We start from the raw sequence: 27531 nt of genomic DNA on the forward strand, positions 1-27531 counted from the left end.
AGTCAGTCATGGTAGATGTAAGAATTCATTTTGCTATTTTTGGGTCTGGCTTGAAAGTATCTTTGTGGGTTAATAAACAATTTGTATCCATTTTCAAATGCTGCATGTATTATGTTTTGTCTTAGGTGCCAATACTGGGGTTTGAACTCAGGACCTTTACTCTTGCTTAGCTTTTCTCTTCAAGCCTGGAACTCTACTACTTGATCCATACTTTCCACCTCTGGCTTTTTACTGGTCAAATGGAGATAAGAGTTTCTTGGACTTTTCTGCCTAGACTGGCTTTAAACTAGGATCTTCAGATCTCAGCCTCCTGAGTAACTAGAATGACAGGTGTGAGCCACTAGTGCCTGGCTTTAAAGAGTCACAATGTTTTCTTATTTATGACAGTAATAACTTTCATCTTCAATCAAGTGGGCATCTGAGGGGAGAATTTGTGCTAAATAGGTCACAATTTTCTCCCTGAGGGGAAGATTGGCAATACTAACTTCTTATGTGATAAGCTGAACACTTTGTGAATATTGAGCCTAACTCAGAGCTATGCGTGTAAACAGAGATAGGTCTCTACCACAATCACAGTTACAAACACATAGTGTATGTGACAAAGCAAAAATAATCTTGTAGGACAGTGACTAAAGTCATTTTTCAGGGTCACCACTGTCCACGATCTACATCCATCCCCTTGTACAAAATGCCAGAGGTACAGAGGAGTGAGAAAAACACTAAGAATCCCATATAAATAAGTCATGGTCGCAAAGAGTAGCAATTAAATTATTAGTTGTATGGTTAACGGAAATAAGTGACCTTTGATCAAATGGTCCCATGGAGAGGAGAGGAGTTTGGTTCCGCTTGCCAACAGCTGCGTGGTGAAACGTTCCCTCTTCCCACAGACATTTACCTTCGGTCTCCTTCAACTCTCTTCTTACGAACTAAGTAAGAAACAGAAAAAGCTTGAGGCTGGGGATGTGGCTTAGGGGTAGAGTGCTTGCCAAGCATGCCTGAAGCCTTGGGTTCGACTCCTCAGTACCACATAAACGAAAAAGCCTGAAGTGGCGCTGTGGCTCAAGTGGTAGAGCGCTAGACTTGAGCAAAAGCAGCTCTGGCCGAGTTCAAGCCCCAGGACTGGCCAAAAAAAGGTTGAAAGGGATATTTCTGGAAATTCCAGATGTATGCTGGGTGCTGGTGACTCATGCCTGGAGTCCTACTGACTCAGGAGGCTGAGATCTGAGGATCACTGTTTGAAGCCAGCCTGGGCAGGAAAGTCCACGAGACTCTTCTCTCCAAGAAAACACTCAAAAAGAAAAAAGAAAAAAGAGGGAGTAGAGCTGTGGCTCAAAGGGGTAGAGCACTAACCTTGAACAAAAAAGCTCAGGGACAGTGCCCAGGCCCTGAGCTCAAGCCCCATGAACCGCCCCCCCCGCCCCGCCCAAAAAAAAAAAATCCAGACACACAAAACCAAATATAACACAAAGATACAAGTTATTTAAATCTCTCGTGTGTGTGCGCACGCACACACGCGCGCCAGTACCAGGATTTGAATTCAGAGCCTAGGTGCTGTTCCTTAGCACTTTTGTCCAAGGCTGGTGCTCTACCACTTGAGCCACAGCACCACTTCCAGTTTTCTGGTGGTTCATTGGAGATTAGAGTCTCAGGGACTTTCCTGCCTGGGCTGACTTTGAACCGTGATCCTCAGATCTCAGCCTCCTGAGTAGCTAGGATGACAGGCGTGAGCCACTGCGGCCAGTCTGCTATGTGGAAATCTTAACGACTGCTTGGAACACAAAGACTCCTGTGAGTGCAAAATAATGTGGCTTTGACGAAGGGCTGGGAGACAGCCAGGGCCGGGGTGTGCTATCTGAGGTGTGTCTGAAGGGGACAAGTGAAAACGCCACTTGCTCTCCCCAATGCCACCAGCGCCTGTCAGGATTGCATTACCCAAGTCATTATTCTTGGTGATGGCGGCTGCCACCCTGGTCCGAGGCCCCTGCTTGGTGAACTGGTATCCGAACTTGAGGATCCGGGAATTCTCCTCCAACATCTGGGCCATCTCCATCTCCACAGCGGTTCCCAGCTGCTGCCTCTGGTGGCAGGTGCAACACACAGGACCACCCGGAAGAAAGAGGAAAGCGTTAGTGTGTACCAAGAGGCAAAAAAAACTATTTTTCTCCTATAGTGTCATTTATGTCCCGCTTCTTGACTAGAGGCAAAATCCAGACAGAGAGCTGAATCTAAACTAAGCAGATCATTTGTGAAGGGTAAAGTGACTACAAAAGTAGTGTTAAAGTAAATTAAGATATGTGGTGTTTCTAAGGCATCAAAAAAAAAAGATTTTAAACACAGGGTCTTTTTTCTTCTTCTTTTTCTGTGATCAAAACTGAGGTTTGATGTTTTTTTGTTTTGTTTTGTTTTTGCTAGTCCTGGGGCTTGAACTCAGAGCCTGAGCACTGTCCTTGGCTTCTTTTTGCTCAAGGCTAACACTCTACCACTTCTGGCCTTTTCTATATATGTGGTGCTAAGGAATCGAACCCAGGGCTTCATGTAGACGAGGCAAGCACTCTACCACTAGGCCATATTCCCAGCCCAAAACTGAGGTTTGAACTCCAGACACTCTACCACTTGAGCTATGCCCCTGCCCTTTGCTACTTTTGTTATTTTTCAATTAGGGTCTCATGCTTTTGTCCAAGGCATCCTGAGACCTTGATCTTCCTCCTTACACCTCCCAAAGTAGTTGAGATTATAGACATGAGCCATCATGGAGACTTGGCTTGTCTGTAGAGATGGAGGTTTCCTAACATTTTGTCCAGGCTGGACTTGAACTATGATCTTCCCAATCTCTGCCTTCTCAGTAGCTGGGATTAGAGGCCCATCATCTCCAGACATGCTTTTAAATGATGAAACTGTCTTACAGTAATTAATTTAATTGTCGAATTTCCTATTTTGGAAATTATACTTAAACTTATTAAAGATCATCAACCATTTTCTTTCAACAGAGTCTAATGAATCACCAAGCTTGAGAGAAAAAAATCTGAGAGTGCCCAGGCCCAGAGTTCAAGTCCTACTAGCAACACAAAGACAAAAACAAAAAACACATCACATTCAAAAAAAGAGGGTGTGGGAAGAGGAAGTTGTATGGAGAGAAGACATATCTTTCTCAGTCTGGGTCTTTCTTTTATGTGTGTGTTCGCCCCAGGGCTTGAACTCAGGGCCTGGGCACACTGTCCCTGAGCTTTTTTGCTCAGGGCTGGCACTCTACTACTTGAGCCACAGCTCTACTTCCAACATTTTTGGTGCTGAATTGGAGATAAGCGTCTCATGGGCTTTCCTGCCTCTACTGGCTTGGAACTGCCACCCTAAGGTCTCAGCCTCCTGAGTAGTTAGGATTACAGGCGAGAGCCACACACTTCTGGCAAAATGTTGGATTTTTAAAAAATTAATGAATCAGCAAATTTTAAAAAACAACCCACACAAAAAAGAAACCAAAGTTTAGGCATGTGTCTTCAAGTCACTTTTTTTTTTTTTCTTTGCCAGTCCTGGGGCTTGAAGTCAAGGCCTGAGTACTGTCCCTGGCTTCTTTTTGCTCAAGGCTAGCACTCTGCCACTTGAGCCACAGCGCCACTTCTGGCCATTTTCTGTATATGTGGTGCTGGGGAACCGAACCGAGGGCTTCATGTATACAAGGCAAGTGCTCTTGCCACTAGGCCATATCCCCAGCCCCTCAAGTCACTTTTTTAAAACTAATTTTTTTCCTCTGCTCAGATTTCTTTAGCACTCTCCCTGGGGTTTCCTCAGTCTACATCACAGAGTTCACTCCCAGTGGCCTGCAGCCTCAGCAGGCCTTAGGAGGTGGTACAGGCCTTGGAGGAAGGGAACACGCTTTAGGCCTCTCTGGTTTACATAGCCAGCTGTGGACTTCAGGGGCTATCCAACCGAGAAAGTTGAGAGATTATTTTCTTTCAAATTCACACACCAGAGAGGAAATTGACTTTATTTTCTTGTTGTTGTTAGTCACGGGGCTTGAACTCAGTGCCTGGGTACTGTCCCTGGGCTTTTTTTGCTCAAGGCTAGCGCTCTACCACTTCTAGTTTTTGAGTAGTTAATTGAAGATAAGAGCCTCCTGGGGACTTTTCTGTCCAGGCTGGCTTTCAACCATGATCCTCAGATCTCAGCCTCCTGAGTAGCTAGGATTATAGGCTTGAGCCACTGGCGCCAGCTTTTTTTGTTTGTTTGTTTTGGTGCCGGGCCTGGGGCCTGGGCACTGTCCCTTAGCTTTTTTCACTCCAGGCTGGTGCTTTACCACTTAAGCTACAGCTCCACTTTTGGCTTTTTGGAGGTTAATTGGAGATAACAGCCTCACAGACTATTCCTGCCAGGGATGAGGTCTGGGAGTTACAGAAAGTGGCAGTGCTGCTTTGGCTGAGCACGGGAGACTGGAGGAATGCAGTGGTAGAGAAGATTTCGATCCCACTTAGGGTGTGTCCTGCTACTTTAAACCAGATCATCATCTAGAACCTTGGCTCCTTCTGACAGGTTCTCAGCAGCCAGCAAGACTGCATGAGGTTGGGTCTGCCTTTTGGATCTATTCTTCCTGTTCTAGCAGTTTTCAACCAAAGACAAGAAATTTCTGGGGAGTAGATAAGAAGTGTCCCCTCTGCTTCCTCCATTTGGCCAGAGTCCCAGAGAGAAGGAAAAGCAAGGCTGAGAGAGCACTGGACTGAGAGTCACACTAAAAGAGAAGGTGATGATGGTTGAACCCTCTTTGCCTGCCATCATAGTGTGTGTGTGCGTGTGTGCGTGTGTGTGTGTGTGTGTGTGTGTGTGTCTTCAGGTCTCAGGCTGATTCACTGTGCACTGTTTAATTGATAATATGCCCTGTTGCCATGAAGCAAGTTGTGAAAATTTCCAGGAGAACCAAGAGCAGCGTGAGGAGTCACAGTACAACTTTGCGTCTCAGCTGCTCTGTGCATGAACATCTGTGCCCTTTCTTCCTGCCCAGAAACCCCAACTGAGCATGCGTATCCACCCCTCCCTGTGTGCCCTTATGCTGCCTCTTCCTTACCTGGTTGTCAATCTTGATTTCGGTCAACGTGTCGTTTTCCCTCAGTGCATCCACCAGAGCCAAGATCCCAGTTCCCGTAATAAAATTGGACTCTACGTTTAGACTTTTCAAGGTCTTGTTTACTTTCAGCATATCTGCAAAAGCCTAAACATGCAGAAATAAGCAATGAATTGGAGTGTCTAAAGACTGCTTCAGTGAACCCCTCACACCTCCAAATAAAGAACAGATTTTGTTTTTTTTAACCACACATAAAGAAAACCTTCCTAGCCAGGCACTGGTGGCTCATGCCTGTCATCCTAGCTTCTCAGGAGACATAGATTTGAGGATCATGGTTCAAAGCCAGCCTGGGCAGGAAAGTCCGTGAGACTCTCATCTCCAATTAACCACCAGAAAACCGGAAGTGGCAATGTGGCTCAAGGGGTAGAGCACTAGCCTTGAGCTGAAGAGCTATGGTCTGAAGCCAGCCCAAGCAGAAAAGTTTGTGAAATCCCACTTCAACCCATACCTGGGTGCCTTTATCCTAAACCACAGGGTAGGCTGAAATTAAGAGGCTCAAAGTTCTAGGGCTATCTGGGCATAAAAATCAACAACTCCATCTTTTATTTATTCGTTCATTCACTCATTCATTTATTTATTTTGTTGGCCATAGGGCTTGAACTTAGGGCCTGAGGAATATCCCTAAGCTCTTTTCACGCAAGGCTAGTGCTCTACCCCTTTCACCCATAGTACCATTTCTGGTTTTCTGGAGGTTAATTGGAGATGAGAGTCTCACGGACTTTCCTACTGGGCCTGGTATGGAACCATGATGCTCAGATCTCAGCCTTCTGAGTTGCTAGGATTAGAGGCGTGAACCACCAGCACCCAGCCAACAACCCGTCTTAATGGAGAGAAGGTGGCCTAGGTGGCACTGAGTGTGTTCCCAGAAATGTCAGGAATCCTAAAGTAAATGGATTGTGGTCCAGTCATGTGTCAGGATAGAAAACGAGACCCAATCTCACCCTATGTCAAAAAATATCCAACTGAGAAGAAACGGGCCTGGCTTATACAAACTAACCTTGCTCTCTGCTCAGTCATAGGAATGGGCAACCACAGACATAGTTGAAAAATACCACCAAGAAAGAGGAAAATCAAGCAGACTGAAACAGGACAATAAACCATACAGGGAACAAAACACACACAGCAAAGTATAGTGGCTAACAACATCTGTAATCCTAGCTACTCAGGAGGCTGATATCTGAGGTTCACAGTTTGAAGCCAGCTTAAGTAAGAAAGTCTGTGAGACTCTTATCCCTTAACCACAGAAAAAACTAGAAGTAGTGCTGTGGCTGAAGCGGCAGAGTGCTAGCCTTGAGCAAAAAGAAGCTCAAGAACAGTGCTCAAGGGCTGGGGATATGGCCTAGTGGCAAGAGTGCTTGCCTTGTATACATGAAGCCCTGGGTTCAATTCCCCAGCACCACATATACAGAAAACGGCCAGAAGTGGCGCTGTGGCTCAAGTGGCAGAGTGCTAGCCTTGAGCAAAAAGAAGCCAGGGACAGTGCTGAGGCCCTGATTCCAAGGCCCAGGACTGGCAAAAAAAAAAAAAAAAAAAAAAAAAAAAAGAACAGTGCTCAAGCCCAAAGTTCAAGCTCCAGGACCAGCAAAAAGAAACAAACATCCCTACATCCCCCAAGTTGATACATTTCTGTATACTCTTGGCTTCTTTCCTTGACTGAACATTAGAAAGGCCTCTAGGACTTTAAGCAAAGAGCAACACTTGGTGTAGCACCCACAGACACTCATCAGAGTCCCCAAAGTAGTTCTCTTGTGATCCTCCCAGGCAGGATTGACTACAGCCACTGCAAATCAAATCACAAAGACCACAAACAGGACGAAAGAAAAGCAAACTGCTTTCAGGGAGTGAAATAAGGAAGTATTAAAACTATTTTAATTCTTTTTATGGTGGAAAAGACAAGAAGAATGAAGAGGAGAAGGAATTCAACAGGGGAACAGGTTTTTCAACCTCAACATGATGGACATTTGGGGAGTCTTTGCTAGGGGAGGTAGTCTCTGGGACTACAGAGTATTTATTTAGTAGTAGCTCTGAGACCTTCATCAACAGCACCCCTTCTAGTTGTGATACCCCAAAACATCTCCAAGCTGGGTACAGTCAGCTCACAGCTGAAATCCTGTACTCAGGTAACAGAGAACTGATGATCATGGTTCGAAGCCAACCTGAGCAGTAAAGACTTTAAAATCTCCAATTAACCAGCAAAAAAAAAAAAAAAGGTGGGGGGTTATCAATTAAGATGCATTGTGCTTATAAATTGATTTGCTGAATGGTCACCCCTTTGTACAACTTTAAGATAATAAAGATAAAATGACAAAAGCTACGCTGGGGATATGGCCTAGTGGCAAGAGTGCCTGCCTCATATACATGAGGCCCTGGGTTCGATTCCCCAGCACCACATATACAGAAAATGGCCAGAAGTAGCGCTGTGGCTCAAGTGGCAGAGTGGTAGCCTTGAGCAAAAAGAAGCCAGGGACAGTGCTCAGGCCCTGAGTTCAAGCCCAGGACTGGCCAAAAAAAAAAATGACAAAAGCTAGACATGAGGTATGGCTCAGGTGGTAGAGTGCCACTTATGAGCATAGAAGCTAAGTGAGAGGATAAAGCCCTGACTTCAAGCCTGGCATAAAACACACACACACACACACACACACACATACACACACACACACACACACACCCCTCTAGACACTGTCAAATGGCTTCTGAAGAGAAAATTTGGAAGTCTTTGTATGTGTCACACAATTTCTTCAACAGCAAAAAGAAAAAAAAAAAGCCACAAGTATGGTGTGCCATGTAAATACTTCGCATTTGGTCTTTTAAAATAAAAAAAAATGCATTAGGACTATTTTTTTGACAGTCACATTTTTTTGAACTCAGGGCCTAGGCACTGGCCCTGAGCCTCTTTGTGTCAAGGCTAGCACTCTACCACTTTTAGCCACAGCGATCCTTCTGGTTTTCTGGTAGTTAATTGGAGACCAGAGTCTCGTAGACTTTCCTGCCCAGGCTGGCTTCAAACCGTGACCCTCAGATCTCAGCCTCCTGAGTAACTAAGATTACAGGTATGAGCCACCAGTACCCAGCTAAATGCATTATTATTGTTGTTGCTGTTGTTGTTATTATTATTATAGGGATCAGGGCTTTATATCTGCCAGACAAGTGCTCTATCACTAAACTACATCCCAGCCCCAAATATACACATTTTAATTCGAATACCAGAAAGGAATGTAGCAAGCTTTGGGATTTTCTTTTGGTGTTAGAACAATAAAATGTCACAGCAACGGGTTTTGCACAAAAATAAAAAATAAAAATTGGAGGATCTCCCAGCAGGCAGCCAGGACCTTGCTAATTTCCTTTAAACTTGAGAAAATACTTTTATCATTCGGAACAAAACCTAGGGAGACTCAGCCAAACATAACCCTGGGCTGTAGGACCCAAGTTCACTTCAGTTCAACAAATATTTGAACATTTATTCTGTGTGCCAGGGATAAGAATGTTGATAAAACAGAGACTAGATTTCCTAAGTGTTCTGCAAATAATTGAGTAGAAAAACATTTTTAAAGAGAAATGTTCTTTTCTGTACTTCATAAGACTGTATGGAAATATATTTTCTGGGCTATTTAGATGGTAGCTACCTGAAATTCATAGCTGCTGAGCCTCTGAAAAGTGGTTAAGTCTGAGCCAGGTGCCAGTGGCTCACTCCTGTAATCCTAGCTACTCAGGAGGTTGAGATCTGAGGATTACAGTTCAAAGCCAGCCTGGGTAGGAAAGTCTGTGAGACTTGTATCTCTAACTAATCACAGAAAAGGCCGGAAGTTGGGTTGTGGCTCAAGTGGTAGAGCGTTAGCCTTGAGCAAAAAGAGCCCAGGGACAGCGCCCAGGCCCAGAGTTCAAGCCCCATGACCAGCACACACACACACACACACACACACACACACACACACACACACACACTCTCTCTCTCTCTCTCTCTCTTAGTATGAAGCCAGGCACTAGTGGCTCATACCTGTAATGCCAGCTAAGATCTGAGAAATCTAGTTCAAAGCCAGCCTGGGCAGCAAAGTCTTTGAGACTTTGATCCACCAAAAAGCCTGAAGTGGAGCTCTCACCTAAGTAAGAAAAAGCCAGGAGTGGCGCTGTGGCTCAAGTGGTAAGAGTGCAAACCTTGAAAAGCCTTGAGAACCTCAGGGACAGTGGCTCAGGCCCTGAGTTCAAGCACAAAATTAAACAAACAAACAAACAGGTGTGAGCCACCACAGCATGGTTCTCTCTTCTCCTTTCTTATGCAGAGCGGGTCAGAGCCCAGGACCTCGTGCATGCTAGGCAAGCACTCTACCACTTAGTCTTCCACTTATTTCTACTAGACAGTGCTATCCTAAATTCTTGATTTTCTTTTTGTGGCATCTTGGTTAGGAATGATAGTATTTTTTTCCCCCTACTTTTGGATCTTTTCTGTCCCCTGTCCCTCAGCGGGGACAAGTTTCATGCACATTCTTCAGCCACTCTGCGTTGTGTGGCACTTGGGGTATGGTGGCCCAGATGTCAGTACAGCTGGCTTCCATTTGCATGCTGTGCATTTCTTAGTGAAGTTACTCAACTTCCCTAAGCCTTAGTCATCTCCTCTGTATAGACATGATATCATCCACACCCCTTGGTCTCCGCTCAAGACAATTCTAGAAGCCTCGTGTTGGGCTCTGGGTTTGAACTTTAGATAGAAAAGTCTCTTGAAGCTTTTTAAAATTCACAGGCAAACATCTCGAATGCCTGTAATGAAGCACTTTTTCCATCTGTAGGAACATTCTTTCCTGAGAAGGACACAGGAACTGTCTGGGCTCAGCTCAGCCAGATATGGGTTGGACCCTAGCAATCCATCTTGGCATACGGCCAACAGGCTTTCTCTCTGAACCCTGAAGGACAGCAATTATGGCAGGACGTGTTAACTGGTTCTGGGTGAATAGGCATTCATTTGATCCTATCAGCAAACCGCAATTCTCAGGAAACTGAAGTGCAGAGAAGTTACTGTAGATGTTTCCAAACAGTCAAATTAACCTGAAAAGTATTACCAAAAAAAAAAAAAATTCTAGTTCCTGTCACAGCATAGGCTTTCAACACATAACTGTTGAAAAAAACAGTTTCAAAGGAAGGCCCTGGTGGCTCCCGCCTATAATCCTAGCTACTCAGGAGGCTGAGACCTTAGGATCCCAGTTCCAAGCCAGTAGAGGAAGGAAAGCCCATGAAACTCTTATCTCCAGTTCATCACCTAAAAAGCTGGAAGTAGAGCTGTGGCTCAAGTGGTAGAGTGCCAGCCTTGAGCAAAAAAAGCTCAGGGACAGTGCTCAGGCCCTGAGTTTAAGCCTCAATATGAGCACAACAATAAATAAATAAATGAATTTAACAGATCTACAGATTGTTACTAGAGAAAACAACTTACAAAGAGTCTCCAGTGAGTTACACAGCTTCAAATTGTGTTTCTCAACATTTTACTCACAATGGCCACAGGGTCGTTGCTGCGAGTAGCAGCCAGGCTAAACTTCTTCACATGACTGTTGGTCTCCAGGGCCTTTGCAAATTCCTTCAGGGTTGGAATTGGAATGTTCTAGGGAACAGAAGACAGGGGTAGTGGATAACGATTGTACAGCATACCTGTCCCAACATGAAACATTGGCAGGTCCCTGGGGCTCATGCTTGTCATCCTAGCTACTCAGGAGGCTGAGATCTGAGGATTTGCGGTTCAAAGCCAGACCAGGCAGGAAAGTCTGCGAGACTCTTATCTCCAGTTAACCACCAGAATACCGGAAGTGGCATTGTGGCTCAAGTGGTAAAGCGCTAGCCTTTGAGCACTCAGGGATAGCACCCAGGCCCCGAGTTTAAGCCCCAGAATTGCCACCAAAAAAAAAAAAAAAAAAAAAGAACAACTTTTTACTGTTTTGATTTTCTGATCAAACCCAAGATATTATATATTACATAATTAAGTATCAGTGTAGTGCCCTACCACTAAGTTACACTAGAAGCCCTTCCACATCTTTTAAATACCATACAGTATATATTTAGGTGGCTGAGGTTATATTATCCTAAGACAGTAGCACCACCTAGTGTCCAATAAGGGCATTGGACACAATCTCTTAAGAATTATGCACATATTCAACACACTTCAGTTTCTCTTTTTTTTCTTTTTGCCAGTCCTGGGGCTTGGACTCAGGGCCTGAGCACTGTCCCTGGCTTCTTTTTGCTCAAGGCTAGCACTCTACCACTTGAGCCACAGAACCACTTCCGGCTTTTTCTATATATGTGGTGCTGAGGAATCGAACCCAGGGCTTCATGTATGCTAGGCAAGCATTCTACCACTAGGCCATATTCCCAGCCACCACCCCAACTTCTTTTTAGAGGGGTATCTTGTCACAGAATCAGTGACTACAAGAGACTGCCATTTTGTGTGAAAGTCGAGCATCAGTCAGCTGACTTCACGCTCGGCTGAGGCAGACACAGGGACATACCTTGATGTTGTTGAGGTTGACTTCTTGCAGGCTGGGGTCATTGGCTTTTATCTGCTGCAGACTGGCTTCTACATTCGTGGGATTGGGTGGTTCTTCAAATATTGGCTTTACTTTTTCACCTTTGACCACATCTAAAACACAATTCTTAAATTATTTTATTATTATCTTTTTTTTTTTTTTTTGTATGCTGCTAGTAGGGCTTGAACTCAGGGCCCTATGCTCTCATTTTTTTTCCCCCACTTAAGTCTGGTACTGTACCAATAGAGCCATATCTCCATTTCCAGTTTTTCCTGTTTAACTGAAGATAAGAGCTCTGTCCAGGCTGGCTTTGAACTGCGAGCCTCATATCTCAGTCTCTGGAATAGCTAAGATTATAGGTGTGAGCCACGAGAATTCACTCCTATGCAACATTTTTTTTTTTTTTGGTGATTTTCCTCTTTTCACAGAACAATCCTACTAGGAAAGTATGTTCTGGGAAAGCCAATGGGCTGCCATTAGCTGTACTGAGACTGAGAACCACCACATAACCGCCCCGCCCCCCCGCCCATTTTCTGCTTCTCCACTCTGGCTTCATTGTTCTGAGCCCAATGATCCCCCAAGAGGCAACAGGCCTCCCTCCTCCTCAAAGTCCCCCATCCCACACGACTTACTCCTCACGGGCCCCTTGCCGCCTTTGCTGTTGGTTGTTTCTTCATCAAACTTTGGATTGTTGAGCAAATTGTGGACTCCAAGCACAGCTAAAAACCAAACCAACAACGGGGAAGCATTATTTTCAGAGAAACTCATCAGCATGTTCACACTAATTTACCCTTGAATAACTCTCTCTCTCTCTCCCCCCCCCCACCCCCCATACCTCCTTTAATAGCACTGGGGTTTGAACTCAAGAATCCCTAGTTTGGGGGCTGGGAATATGGCCTAGTGGCAAAAGTGCTTGCCTCATATACATGAAGCCCTGGGTTCGATTCCTCAGCACCACTTATATAGAAAAGGCCAGAAGGGGCACTGTGACTCAAGTGGTAGAGTGCTAGCCTTGAGCAAAAAGAAGCCAGGGACAGGGCTCAGGCCCTGAGTTCAAGACCCAGGACTGGCAAAAAAAAAAAAAATCCCTAGTTTGTTAGGTAAGTGCTCTATCACCTCAACCACACCTCAAGCCTTTCTGGCTCTAGGTTACTTTTCAGATAGGATCTCGATTTCCATCCCACCCCAGGACCAGCCGTAGGGCCTTGAGGCTTCTCTATCATTCTTTTATTTACTTTTTTGGTCAGTTGTGGGGCTTGAACTCTGGGCCTTGGAGCTGTCCCTGAGCTCTTCACCTCAAGGCTGGTGCTCTACCAGCCACTTCCAGTTTTCTGGTGGTTAATTAGAGGTAAGAGTCTCACAGATGTGCCTGCCCAGGCTGGTTTTGAACTGCAATCCTCAGATCTCAACCTCCTGAGTAGCCAGGATCACAGGTGTGAGCGAGCCACCAGCTCTTGGCTCTATAATTCTTTTAAATTATTATTATTATTATTATTATTATTAGCAGTACTAGGCTAGAACTCAGAGCTGAGCTTGCTAAGCTGATGCTCTACCACTTGAGCCACACCTCCAACCCTGATATTTTTTTTTGCCAGTCTCGGAGCTTGAACTCAGGGCCTGAGCACTGTCCCTGGCTTCTTTTTGCTCAAGGCCAGCACTCTACCTCTTGAGCCACATCGCCACTTCCGGCTTTTTCTATATGTGTGGTGCTGAGGAATCGAACCCAGGGCTTCATGCACGCTAGGCAAGCAGTCTAGGCCACATTCCCAGCCCCCAGCCCTGATTTTTGCTGGTTCATTGGAGATGGAGTCTCACAACTCGTCTGCCTGGGCTGGCTTCAACTGTGATCATCTGGGGGTCATTCAGCCACTTGAGTAGGGAGGATTATAAGAGTGAGCCTCCAGCACCTGGCCTTATAATTCTTTTTTTCTTTTTAGTATTAGGCTTGAACTCAGGGCCTGGGTGTTGTCCCTTAGCTCCTTCCCTCAAGGCTGATGCTCTGCCAGTTGAGCCACACCTCTACTTCCAGCTTCTTGGTGATTGATTGCAGAGAAGAGCCTCATAGACTTTCCTGCCCTAGCTGGCTTCAAACTGTGATCTCAGCTTCCTGAGTAGCTGGGATTACAAGTACGAGTCACTGGCGCCCAGCTTAATCATTCCATGTATTAGTGGCACAAACAGAAACATGGTGGTCCTCTCCATCTCTCAGTGCAACAGGAGTTTCCTTTCCCATCCTCAGAATCCCAGGGTGGAGCCGAATATTGACCTAGCAGCACAAGGTCAACCGAGCATGCTGTCACTCTCCTGTACTATGTTGAACTGTCACTAGGGGGCAGTATAGCACACAGGAAATCACAATGGGACAGGCTGAAACAGATTTCCCCCTGCTGGGGGAAATCCCAGGTGAAAAGCCGGGACTTCTGAGTCCCCATCCACTCTACTGTAAGCTACATATTAGAAAGGAAAAGGAAGGAATCAGCACAAGGAAGAAATGGAAAATGGCTAGAGCCAGCACAAACAGGAAGGAGTTAAAGCCAGATGGGTATGGTGGTATATGCCTGTAATCCCAGCACTTGGAAGGTAGAGGTAGAAGGATAGAGAATTTGAAGCCAGCTTGAGTATGTAGCAAGTCTTTGTCTCAAAAAAGCTAAGGGCTGTGGACGGAACTCAGTTGTAGAGTGCTTGTCTAGCATATGCAAGGCCTCAGGTACAACTAGAATTGTTAATAATTATTATAGAATTGCCAGGTGCTGATGGCTCATGCCTGTAATCATAGCTACTCAGGAGGCTAAGATCTGAGGATCCCAGTTCAAAGCCAGCCTGGGAAGCAAAGCCTGTGAGATTCTTACCTCCAATTAACCACCAGGAAACTAGAAGTGACACTGTGATTCAAAGACCACTTTGAAGAGTGCTACCCTTGAGCTAAAGAGCTCAGAGATAACTCCCAGGTCCTGAGTTCAATCCCCATGACCAACAAAAATTTTTTAATAAAAAAAAAATAATAGAGCAGTCACTCAGAATTTGAATCCTGTCACACACTTGTGTAGCTTGGGAAATAACTAAATGCCTGAGTCCATTGTTCATGTAACAGCTAAGCTAATCTTCATTGTTAGCTCCGTTGTTTCATTGTTTTATTGTGTGAGACAGGGTTTCATTTAGGTAGCCCAGGTGGCTTCAAATTCACAAGCCTATTGCCTGAGTTTCCTGAGTCGCTGGGACTGTTTTTATTTTTGGATAGAATCTCATTAATAGTTTTGCCCTGGTTGATCTCAAATCAAGATCTTCTGTACCTCCTAAGTGGCTGGGAATAGAAGCACAAGCCATCATCCCTGACTCTACGTTGTAACTTTCTTTTTTTTTTTTTTTTTTTTGGCCAGTCCTGGGGCTTGGACTCAGGGCCTGAGCACCTTCCCTGGCTTCTTCTTGCTCAAGGCTAGCACTCTGCCACTTGAGCCACAGCGCCCCCTCTGCCCATTTTCTGTATATGTGGTGCTGGGGAATTGAACCCAGGGCCTCATGTATAGGAGGCAAGAACTCTTGCCACTAGGCCATATCCCCAGCCCGTAACTTTCATTTTATAGTTTTCCTGTGAATTCTGCCTCTACGACCCTGCTCCAATCTGGCTGCTTCAACTAATCTCTAGACAACTGTAGCTAAGAGCTAGCCTTGGTTGGAAACCACATCAAGATAGGCCAGCCTGAGATGCTCTGTTTTAAGAGAGTAATTACCATTCCCCTGAGATTAACAGGCTTGCCTTTTGGCACTTCCTATCTAATCCTCGGTGGCTACTGGCCATCTACTTCCACAGCTTCTCCCAATCTTCCAGAAAGAGTCACTCTAGAGCAGATCACTCCATCTGCAGCCAGGTTCCCCTCCTGAATTCTTAGGGAATCCCAGACAGGGGAGGGAGGCTGAGTACCCACAGATCAGAACTCCAGCTGGATCATCTCTGATTCTATGGATTCAAGGATCAAGCATCTTTGGAATGATTGGTGTTTCTCTCTTTTTCTTTCCCTCAGGCATTTTCTTGGGAATTTAAGTCCCACCCTGCATTCTCCCTTCAGCCAATAGCAATAGAGATCACGGACAACCCTCGGGCGTAGCAGTAACCAAGAGGATCTCTCCACAGAAACCACATGGCTAAGCCACTCCCTGCCTGCCAAGTCCCTCTTCCCCCAACCTCGGTGACACCACTTCTCCAGGGATGCTCAAACACATGAAATTAACCTCATCTACTGACATCATCCCAGAAGGAAGGAAAATGTGCTTTACCCAGGAGCCGGTGGCTCACACTTGTAATCCTAGCTACTCAGAAGGCTGAGATCTGAGGATCATGATTGGAAGTCAGTCTGGGCTGGAAAGTCCATGAGACTCTTACGGCCAATTAACCAGCAAAAAAGCCAGAAGTGGAGCTGTGGTTCAAGTGGTAGAATGCCAATCTTGAGTGAAAAAAGCTAAGGGAACAGTGCCTAGGCCTTGAATTCAAGCCCCAGTACTGGTGCACCTGTGCATAGACACAGGCATGCGCGCACACACACACACACACACACACACACACACACACACACACACACACACTGCAGAAAAACAAAACCCAAACACCAGAAAAAAAATTTAGAATACAACAAAGAATAAAAACCAATTTAATCTGAAAGTTCTTGGGAAGCAAAAGGGCTGTCTTTTTTTTTTTTTTTTTTTTTTTTTTTGCCAGTCCTGGGCTTGGACTCAGGGCCTGAGCACTGTCCCTGGCTTCTTTTTGCTCAAGGCTAGCACTCTGCCACTTGAGTCACAGCGCCACTTCTGGCCATTTTCTATATATGTGGTGCTGAGGAATCGAACCCAGGGCTTCCTGTATATGAGGCAAGCACTCTTGCCACTAGGCCATATTCCCAGCCCAAGGGCTGTCTTTTTACCTGTTAAGTTCCCATAATTTTTTTGTTGGTAGCCATTTTGTAGAATGGGCACTAGGTGTGCATTTTACAGCAAAGTGTTTCAGAGTAGTTCAGTCACCGCATCAAGTCTTACAGCTACACTATGGCTGAGTGGGCAGGAGAAGCCGGAGCTGCCTGGAAGTCCCTGGGGGGAGGGGGTTGGGGACAGGGACAGAGATGGGGAAGACTACTCACCCGCCAGGTCATAGAGTTCAGTGTCAGAGGCGCTGGCCAAAGCTTCTTCTAGTTCTGGGTCCAACGTCACTTTTTCTTCTTTATGAGTTTCCACAGGCTTTTCTTTGGGGATGAAAACTCTCCCTTTAAATTAGAAGAAAAACAACGTATTATGTAGGCCTACAGGCTCAAGCTTGTAATCCTAGCAACTCAAGAGACTGAGATGGGTGATCGAGGTACAAAGCCAGTCTGGGTAGATAAAGCAAAGAGACTTTTAGTTGCTTGTCTTGGGGCTTGAACTCTAGGCTTGGGCACTGCCCCTGAGCCTCTTTTTGCTCAAGGCTAGCACTCTACCACTTGAGCCCTAGCACCACTTTTTCTGTTTATGTTGTACTGAGGAGTTGAACCCAGGGCTTCATGCATGCTAGGCAAGCACTCTACCACTAAGCCACATTCCCAGCCCCAGTCTGGCTTTGAACTGTGATCCTCAGATCTCAGCCTCCTGAGTAGCTAGTATTATAGGTGTGAGCCATTGGTGCCTGGCCCTAGAGAGATTCTTTTTTTTTTTTTTTTTTTTTTTTTTTTTTTTTTTTTTGCCAGTCCTGGGCCTTGGACTCAGGGCCTGAGCACTGTCCCTGGCTTCTTTTTGCTCAAGGCTAGCACTCTGCCACTTGAGCCACAGCGCCACTTCTGGCCGTTTTCAATATACGTGGTGCTAGGGAATCGAAGCCAGGGCTTCATGTATACGAGGTGAGCGCTCTACCACTAGGCCATATTCCCAGCCCTCCTAGAGAGATTCTTATGGCCAATCAACCCCCCAGAAACTGAAAATGGAGCTGTAGCTTTTTGCTGATTTACCAGAGATAAGATTCTTATGGACTTGGCTATCTGGGCTGGCTTTGAACCATGATCCTCAGATCTCAGTCTCCTGAGTAGCTAGGATTATAGGTGTGAACTAATACCCAGCTCAGCCATAATTCTTGTTGTTGGTTGTGGGGCCTGAACTCTGGGCCTGGGCACTGTCCCTGAGCTCTTCAGCTCAAGGCTAGCATGCTACCACTTGAGCCAGACTGCCACTTCTGGTTTTCTGGTAGTTAATTGGAGATAAGAGTCTCATAGACTTTCCTACAGGGGCTGGTATGGAACCACAATCCTCAGATCTCAGCCTCCCAAGTAGCTAGGATTACAGGCATAAGCCCCCGGTGCCTGGCTAGCCACAATGTTTTAAGATAGGGTATCCAGTTCATCAGCTCAGGTCCAACATTGAAATCAGGCCCCTCTCCAATGCAATATAGTAAAAGTAGCTTTCCTTACCTTTCTTTTCTCCAGTGAAGGGCACAACGTCTTCCCTGTCTTTCTGTTCCAAAGCCTCCTTCTCCAGGTACATGAGGAGGTGCTCCCGGTCAAAGGGGCCAGTGGCTGCTTTCTGTGTCTGGTCCTTCTGCCGGAATCCAGCCGGAAGTGTTGCACTCTGACAAGACAGAAGTGTGAGCAGAAAGGAAGGATGTCTGTTGAACTGACTCTCTCTTACTTCTTTGTGTGTGTGTGGTGTGTACATGCGTGCTAGTACCAGGGCTGAACTCAGGGCTTTGCATTCTAGCTCAGCTTTCTTGCTCATGGCTGGTGTTCTACTACTTGAACCATACTTCCAGTCTACTTTTTGCTAGTTAATTGACAATGGACTAGCAAAGACTTTTTATTTTTATTTATTTTTTTTTTGCCAGTCCTAGGCTGTGAACTCAGGGCCTGAGCACTGTCCCTGGCTTCTTTTTTGCTCAAGGCTAGCACTCTGCCACTTGAGCCACAGCGCCACTTCTGGCCATTTTCTGTATATGTGGTGCTGAGGAATTGAACCCAGGGCCTCATGTATACGAGGCAAGCACTCTTGCCACTAGGCCATATTCCCAGCCCTTTTTTGCCAGACAAGCATGGTCATCCTAACTACTCAAGAGGCTGAGATCTAAGGAAGCCAGCCTTGGCAGAAAAATCCATGAGATTCATACATCCAATTAATCACCATAAAACCAGAAGTAGAGGTATTGGCTCTAGTGGTAGAATGTCCAGGCTTGAGTGACAAAGCTAAGGGAGAGTGAGAGGCCCTGAGTCCAAGTCCCAGTACTGGCCAAAGAAAAAAAAGTATTTGAGGTTAAAAATATATATATTTGAGGGGCTGAGAATGTGGCTTAGTGGTAGGGTGCTTGCTTGGCATACATGAATCCCTAGGTTCGATTCCTCAGTACCTCATACTCAGAAAATGCTGGAAGTGGCACTGTGGCTCAAGTGGTGGAGCACTAGCTTTGAACAAAAGCAGCTTAGGGACAGTGCCTAGGCCCTGAGTTCAAGCACCAGGCCTGGCCAAAAAAAAAAAAAAAATGAGGTTATTAGATAGCTTTGGAAGTCCTTTCTTTCCCTAAATAACATTAGTTTTTCCCTCAATTAATGGGGGGAAAAATCTACTCTTCATTCACATGAAACTGGTGGTTGAGAAATACATTTGCATACTTCTCCATGAATTTGTCAAAGCAACTGACCAAGGACCAAGGAAGGAAGGATACAGAACTCACACTCAGAGTTGAGGGAGTCAAGCTGCCTGAGAGGTCCACGCTGGGCCATTCCCTCGCCACCCCATTCTGGTTCCATGTCACTCACCTCAGGATCAAGGTCATCTAGGACATTTTCCAACTGTTTCAGCTCCTCCTCTGACAGTTTGCCAAGAAGCTCATCTTCATCGATGTTCTTGTATTTCTCCAGCTCCTTTTGAAAGGGGAGTGCCATCTTGGTTCTTGTGCTGTCTCTCACACCCGGCACTTCCAAAGTAGGCCTTCACACCACTGCCAATGACACAGACAGACTGTTGGAAGTTTTGTCTAAGATTCACCAACAGGACTTCCTGTTACGGAGATTTTTTTAGACCAACACACTGAAAGGCAATATTCCTTTTTGTTGTCAGACTTGCCCATCTGGGAGGCCAATAATTCTGATCTTTTTTTTTTTTGTTGTTGGTTGTGGGGCTTGAACTCAAGGCCTGGACACTGTCTCTGAGCTTTCTCGCTCAAGGCTAGAGCTCTACCACTTTGAGCCACAGCACCACTTCTGGTTTTCTGGTGGTTCACTGGTGGTCTCACAGATTTTCCTGCTTGGGCTGGCTTTGAGTCGTGATCCTCAGTCCTCAGCCTCCTGAGTCGCTAGACATACCGGTGTGAGCCACAGGCACCTGGCTAAGTAATTCTGATCTTTATGGGGTATCTGCAAGGAGGCCTGCTCAGAGACTGGCCCCCCTAGATTCCCCATTTTCCAGTGATGACTCAGATAAAGGTGGCCCCCATGGGGAAACAGGTCACAGATTTGGGATGTGCATGCCTGGCTTTCTGGGCCCAGGGTACTGAGTGCTTTTCCACCAGGCTGCCCTGCCTTCCCTCCTTTCCCAGAGCAAAACAGCCATCAACAATGCCGTAATTGTAAGGCAGTTGTGAGCCACACACTTGCCTCTTTACAGAGAGAGAGAGAGAGCTGTGAAGAATACAAAATGGGGTTCATTCAGGAAAGAGAGTTTGGGAGATCCCAATGAGAAAGCTTTTGCCTAGTAACTGCCCTGAAAATTGACCAAGTGACACTCCAAAACGCTCCCACATGACCATGCTACTTTTTTCTTTTCTTCCTCTATCTGCCACTGCATTTCTATTCTCATTTCCTTCAGTTCACTTTGTCTTTTGGTGCTGGTCCTGAGGCTTGAACTCAGGGCCTAGGCACTGTCCCTGAGCTTTTTTTTTTTTTTTTTGCTCAAGGCTAGCATGCTTCCACTTGAGCCACAGCGCTACTTCTGTTTTGTTTTGTTTTTCTTTTACAGATAAGAGTCTCACAGACTTTGTGGCCTGGGATGGCTTTGAACCATGATCCTCAGATCTCAGCCTCCTGAGTAGCTAGGATTACAGACATAAGCCACCAGCACCCAGCTAATCTTCTTGTAAGCTTCAATTTCTATGTTCTAGCAAAAGCAAAGAAAAAGGACTTGTAAGGCTATAATATAGCCCAATGGTAGAGCTTGCTAGAATGAGAGAGGCTCTGCCGGGTTTGAAGGAGGAAGATGGGGAGAGAGTGAGGGAAAGAAAGGGCAGGGAGGGCAAAGGGAGGGGGCGGGGACATAGTTTTCTGGGTGCCAATGGTTCACACCTGTCTGTAATCCTAGCTACTCAGGAAGCTGAGATCTGAGAATTGAGGTTTGAAGCCAGCCCAGACAGGGAAATCTTATCTCCAATTAACCACTAAAAAGCAGGAAGTGGAGCTGTGGCTCAAGTGGTAGAGTACTGGTCTTGAGCACATGAAGTGCAAAAACAGTGCCCTGGCCATGAGTTGGAGTCCCAGAACCAGCATACACACAAAAAAAGAAGAAAATAATATCCTGTTTAATAGCATCAAAAACACACATTTGGCTGGGAATGTGGCTTAGTGGTAGAGTGCTTGCCTAGCATGCATGAAGCCCTGGGTTTGATTCCTCAGCACCACATACACAGAAAAAGCCAGAAGTGGGTGCTGTGGCTCAAGTGGTAGAGTGCTAGCCTTGGGTGAAAAGAAGCTAGGGACAGTTGCTCGGGGGCCCTGAGTCTAGGCCCCAGGACTGGCAAAAAAAGAAAAAAAATGCACAATGTGCCACACATAACTCTCTGAAATTGTGATATTTCTCAGAGCTGATGATATCCGACAAATCCAATGGCCTCTGTGTAAATGTTCTTGTGTAGTTTGTGAGCATCCTGTGTTTCTCCATGGGAAGTTGGCAGAGAGAACTACACGGAATGCCCCGCCCTGTTCTCATGGCCTGTGCTCTGCTTGGAACTGGGCTCAGATCCAGCTCCACTGGACAGCAGATGCCAGAGGTGAGTGAGGCCTTTGCCATCCAACCAAATAACACTGATGGTTCCTCTCCTGTTTTTCCTTTTTGCCAGGACTGGGGCTTGAACTTCAGGCCTTGTGTTCTTGTTTAGCTTTTTCATTCAAGGCTAGCATTCTACCACTTGAGCCACACCTCCATTTCTGGCTTTTGGCTGGTCAATTGGAGATAAGTCACTCAGATGGCTTTGAATGGAGATCCTCAGACCTCAGCCTCCTGAGTAGTTAGGATTGCAGGTGTGGGGGCTGGGGATATAGCCTAGTGGCAAGAGTGCCTGCCTCGGATACACGAGGCCCTAGGTTCGATTCCCCACACACCACATAAACAGAAAACGGCCAGAGGCGGCGCTGTGGCTCAAGTGGCAGAGTGCTAGCCTTGAGCGGGAAGAAGCCAGGGACAGGCCCTGAGTCCAAGGCCCAGGACTGGCCAAAAAAAAAAAAAAAAAAAAGGATTGCAGGTGTGAGCTACTGGTGCCTGAGTCCATGTTAATTCTTTATATTCATAGGTTAGTATATTCATTCAACAAATACTTATTCAAAACGGATCTTTTCCAGATGTTGCTGGAACAGTATCAGTGAATAAACCATGACACTCGGCATTAGCTGAGCTTACAGATCATCAGAGAAAGACATACTTAAGTCATCAAGGTGATCCTAGACTAGCGTACTAACAACTCTCAAAGCTAGAGGAGACCAAAAAAATCCTCATATTCCCTTAGAGCACAAGTTGAACTTGAAGAGTGAGAACAAAGGTAGTGTGCGTGTGTATGTGTGCGTGCGCACACACACACAAGTCCTGGGACTTGAACCTGGGGCTTAGGAGCTGTCCCTTAGCTCTGCAAGCTGCCATTCTACCACTTGAGCCACAGCTCTACTTCTGGCTTTTTTTTTTTTTTTTTTTTGGTGATTAATTGAACATAAAAAAGCCTCATGGAGGGGGTTGGGAAGGTGGCTTAGTGGTAGAGTGCTTGCCTAGCATGCATTGAAGCCCTGGGTTTGATTCTTCAGTACCACATAAACAGAAAAAGCCAGAAGTGGCCTGATGGTTCAAGTGGTAGAGTGCCAGCCTTGAGCAAAAGCAGCTCAGGGACAGAGCCTAGGCCCTGAGTTCAAGCCCCAGGGCTAGTAAAAAACAAACAACAACAGAAAGTCTCTTGGACTTTCCTGCTCAGGCTGGCTTCAAAGCACAATCCTCATATCCTAGCCTTCAGAGTAGCTAATACTACAGGCGTGAGTCACTGGTGTGGGCTACAATTTTTTAACCTTGAAGCAAACATAGATCCACTACGGAGAAGAATGGAACATTTTCATCGCTGTTAAAGGCAAATCTGTGTTGTGGGGTGGGGGTGAGAGGAGTTATTTTGTTCTCCAGCTCAGGGCTGGAATGTACCCCCCCCCCCCATTTCCCAGGCCCTGCCGGGCATTCATATTTGTTTTCCTCCCGTCAGGGATGCTGCAATGGAAAGTTTGTCCAGCTGCAGCCTCTCCTCCCGCAGCGTGTCTGTCCCATGGCAAGCACTCCCTGCGCAACCAGATCTGAGGCACGCACCGGGATGAGACACGTGCCTACACAGCCGGCCAGCAGCCCAACTGAGCATGCGCACAGAGCCGCCTAGGCTCATGGAAAATAGGACCTGAGCTGAAAGGGAGGGGGGCGGGTGTCTCTGGCCCTTAAATAGCTCTTCCTGTTACCCAGAAATTCAAGGCTTGAGCAGGGGAAAATGCAATCAAGAGAGGTTTTATTTGCTTCTCCCTCTCCTACTTCGTTTATAGTACTGTAAAAGGTGAAAATTAGATGCAACAAGCATCAAGGCAGCCTTTGCTCCTGCAAAAGCCAAGAGCCAAAGCCAGGCGCTGATGGCACATGCCTGTAATCCCTGCTACTCGGGAGATGGTAAGATCTGAGGATCATAGTTCAAAGACAGCCCGGGCAGGAAAATCTGAGACATTCTGTCTCCAAAATAACCAACAAAAAGTTAGGCCGGATGCATGGCTCAAGTGGTAGAGCACCAGCTGAGCAAGCTCAAGACCCTGAGTTCAAACCCTAGAACTGGAAGAAAAAAAACAACCCACAAAAACTGTAGGGACTAGAAGAATAACTAGTAACTAGTAGCTAGTAGAATGCTTGACTAATAAGGCTCTGAGTTCAAGCCCCAGAGAAAAACAAACAAAATCCATCATGTACATTCTCTTTTCTTGACATTATTCTCTAAATAGCAGTGCAAGAATTACGTAGCATGCCTCTGTATTAGGTATAAGTAATCAAAGATGATTTATAGCACAGGGGAGAATGCAAACACTAGGCCATATTATAAGAGATTGAGATCTGCAGATGGGAGGGCCCGGGAACCAATTTCTTTTGGGTACTGCAATACTTTGAAGTGGGTGCTAGGGGATGGGATCTCTTATGGGGCCTCTCAGTCTTGCTTAGCTTTTTAACTCAATGCTGGCTCTCTGGTGCCTGTACTACTTGAGCCACACTCCCACTTCTAGCCTTTTTGCTGGTTAACTGGAGAGGGGCTTAGATTTGCCTGCCAGGGCTGGCTTTGACTCATGGTTCTCAGTTCTCAGCCTCCTGAGTAGCTAGGATTACAGGTGTGAGCCACCATAGCTCTTGGCTCTCCAGCTCTTACCATCCTGCTGTGCTTGCTACACCCTGAGCTTGCTCAGTCACCTTGAAGGTTTCTTTCCTGAGTTGACTGGAAATTCTAAGTGTCAAAGTGGTCACCTCCAAGACACACATCTCCAAAGACAAAGAAAGTGGTCACCTCCAAGACACACATCTCTAAAGACAAAGAAAGTGGTCACCTCCAAGACACCCATCTCCAAAGACAAAGAAAGTGGTCACCTCCAAGACACCCATCTCCAAAGACAAAGAAAGTGGTCACCTCCAAGACACACGTCTCCAAAGACAAAGGCCAGCCTCCAACGTAAGTACAATATTCTTTCTACATTGAGGAAAATTAGCAAGACCATCTAACATACTCTATATTTGAATTTCCCCAATCATCTCCAATTTTTTTTTTTTTTTTTTTGCCAGTCCTGGGCCTTGGACTCCGGGCCTGAGCACTGTCCCTGGCTTCTTCCCGCTCAAGGCTAGCACTCCGCCACTTGAGCCACAGCGCCGCTTCTGGCCGTTTTCTGAATATGTGGTGCTGGGGAATCGAACCTAGGGCCTCGTGTATCCGAGGCAGGAACTCTTGCCACTAGGCTATATCCCCAGCCCATCTCCAATTTTTTGTTGTTGTTGTTGTCAGTCATAGGGCTTGAACTCAGGGCCTAGGTGCTGTCACTGAGCTTTTTCACTCAAAGCTACCACTCTACCACTTTGAGCCACAGCTCTTCTGGTTTTCTGGTAGCTAACTGGAGATAAGAATCTCACTTTCCTGCCAGGGCTGGCTTTGAACTGTGATTCTCAGATCTCCACCTTCTGAGTAGCTAGAATTACAGGTGCGAATCACCGTTGGTGGGGAATGTTATACAGGAGACTTATAACACATCTTAACAAATCATTTGGTTAAGGCGATGACCTCCTAATCTCTTCATGGTAACAACATAATCTCCCTAAGTAACCTGTGATGAGTACTCTGAAATAATGCAAAAATCCTGTGCCCTCTTGGCAAGTGTGGCTCACACTTGTAAATCTAGCTATTCAGGAGGCTGAGATCTGGAGGATTGAAGTTTGAGGCCAACTTGAGTAAAAACAACACATACACATGAAATAAACCCTCTAAGATTCCTTCTCCCAAATAACTAGCAACAAGCTGGTCTGGAGGCCTGGCTCTAGTTGTAAAGCATCAACCCAGTAAGAGGCCCTTCAAAACCCAAGTTCTGGAAGAAAGAGGAAGGAAGGAAGGAAGGAAGGAAGGAAGGAAGGCAGAGAGAGAGAAGGGGGAGAGGGAAGGAGGGAGGGAGGGAGGGAGGGAGGGAGGGAGGAATCTTGCTCCCACCAATCTTCCACTCAAAGGTTCTGTAGTAGTTGAGGAGTTCTTGCTTGAATGAACTGCGGAGTCAGGATTTGCATTTGGCTGGTTTGGGGCTTGTCTTATTCTTTGTATGGTCTATTTCGTTTTCAAACAATAACCATCAGTGCGCATCTTCACTTTCTCCCACCACACTGTGCTTCCTTCTGGCTGGAGCTTTCTCCTGCCTTCTTACAGATCACATCTGACAGCTCAGGCCCAGCCCTAGGGCACTTACTAACGCTTCATCTGCTGATTTCATCCTCCAGAATAGAAAGAACAACAACAAAAACCCCAGCACATTGCAGTCCACCCATTACTGAAACACAAATGGATCTCACAGGGCTAGAGAATACATAGAAGAAATCGCTCTTAGGTTTAAATATGGTGTGTGTGTGTGTGTTTAAGCCCTAAAAATAAAAATCTTTCTTCCTAACTAGGGTGGAGCTGCCTGCTTTTTGTAATTTTTAAAATATTTTGTAATGATGTTAAATATATGTACCTTCATGGGATCAATTCCCTGAAGAAAAGCGAGTCCTAAGTAATTTTACTTGTCCTCCCCACCCCTGTTTGCATGGAGAAGGAAGCTAAGAAGACAGGGTCCCCCTTGCTCCTCAATGATGACAGCCAGGTTTTAAAATGATCAAATGATCTCCTGCGGATGTTCTTTCCCCCTTCCGTGTCGGAGGAAGCACCGCGTGATTCAGACATTTAATGGGCACAGGCGCAGCGGTGCCAGCTGCCCCCTCTTCATGGCTAATTTGCATTTGCAAGGCATCACCTTCCTACCTTGGAATACTTGTCAGTAAGAGAAGAAGAGGGGGGGGAAAGAACACATTAGGTGCCTTTTAAAAAAAAGGGGGGGGGAGGGGACCAGCCTCTATTTCTGCAAGGCAAGGGGATAATTTTAGGAAGCCTAAGGAGGGCACGCAGAACCATTATTTCAATCAGAAAAAAATGATATATACGTATACATACACACACATATATATACACATACACATAACATGCACATACATACACACGTACACATGCCTGGTCCTCAGGGGCCCGGGCGGCTCCGGCCAGCCCCGTGATTGACAGCTCCGGGCTCTGCAGGGAAAGACGCCGGCGGGGCGGCCCGGGCCCCATCTCCACGCATAAGGCCCCTGGGGTGCGCCTCCCGCCACCCCACGACGGCAGGAATGGGGGGGGGGGTAACACAGCGGAACGGGGACATAAAATATATAATAATAATAATAATAATAATGGTAGCAGACACCGCTCAGCCCTGCAGCCGGGGCGGACCCGGGACCGCGCCCTCTGCGGCGGGCGTCTCCGCGCCGGGTTGCGGGAGGGCTGCGGAGCCGCCTTGCGGGGCGTCCCCTCCTCCCCCCTACCCCCATACACACACGCGCAGCCCCCATCTATCCCCCTCCCACCTCACCCCCACAGACTCCCCGGGAAAGAAAGAAAGAAAGAAAGAGAAAAAAAAAAATCCCCGGGCCGAGCCTCCGCCACCCTCAGCCCCGCGCGCTCACCGCTCCGCGCGCCCATCCCACAGCCGGCGGCGCCGCGGGCCCGGCCGGCCGTCCGTCCGTCCGCCCGTCCGCCGATCCGTCCGTCACCCTGGGAGAAGTCACGGATCCCGGGGAGGGGGGGTGGGTGGGGGGGAGGGATGGTGAGCCCGGGGCGGCGCCGTAGCCCCGGGGCGAGCGCGGCAATCAACAGGCGGCTCCGGGTCCGGGCGCGGCGGCGGCGGTGGCGGCGGCGGCGGGCGCGCGGTGGCGGCGGCGGCGGCAGCGGAGCAGCCTGGGAAGCGTAGTTTTCTCGGCGGCGCGCGAAGGCCACGCGGGGGCGAGGGGGAGGGGGAGGGGAGGGGGAGGGGGAGAGGGAGGGGGAGAGGGAGGGGCTTCCCCTTTCCCCAGTCCCGGGGTACCCAACTGGACACCACGTGGAAAATGAACTCTGCGACTCCGTGCGCCGGGGAT

The 27531-nt window shown here is 46.8% G+C and overlaps 1 protein-coding gene across 1 annotated transcript; it reads right to left on the bottom strand.

Annotated features, from left to right (window-relative positions):
* Nucleotides 1-291: 291 nt before the first annotated feature.
* Tmod2 (tropomodulin 2) lies at nucleotides 292-27148 on the bottom strand. The gene is made up of 10 exons (XM_048332164.1): nucleotides 27082-27148; nucleotides 19365-19546; nucleotides 18030-18186; nucleotides 16737-16859; nucleotides 12243-12329; nucleotides 11593-11723; nucleotides 10587-10694; nucleotides 5054-5197; nucleotides 1933-2077; nucleotides 292-926 (listed from the first exon to the last, which is right to left on the bottom strand). Exons 2-10 carry the CDS (start codon nucleotides 19488-19490, stop codon nucleotides 892-894), a joined length of 1056 nt encoding a protein of 351 aa, XP_048188121.1. The 5' UTR covers nucleotides 19491-19546; nucleotides 27082-27148; the 3' UTR covers nucleotides 292-891.
* Between the last annotated feature and the right edge of the window lie 383 nt (nucleotides 27149-27531).

This window comes from Perognathus longimembris, chromosome 23 (genome assembly GCF_023159225.1).
Source record: "Perognathus longimembris pacificus isolate PPM17 chromosome 23, ASM2315922v1, whole genome shotgun sequence".
Classification (NCBI taxonomy): domain Eukaryota; kingdom Metazoa; phylum Chordata; class Mammalia; order Rodentia; family Heteromyidae; genus Perognathus; species Perognathus longimembris.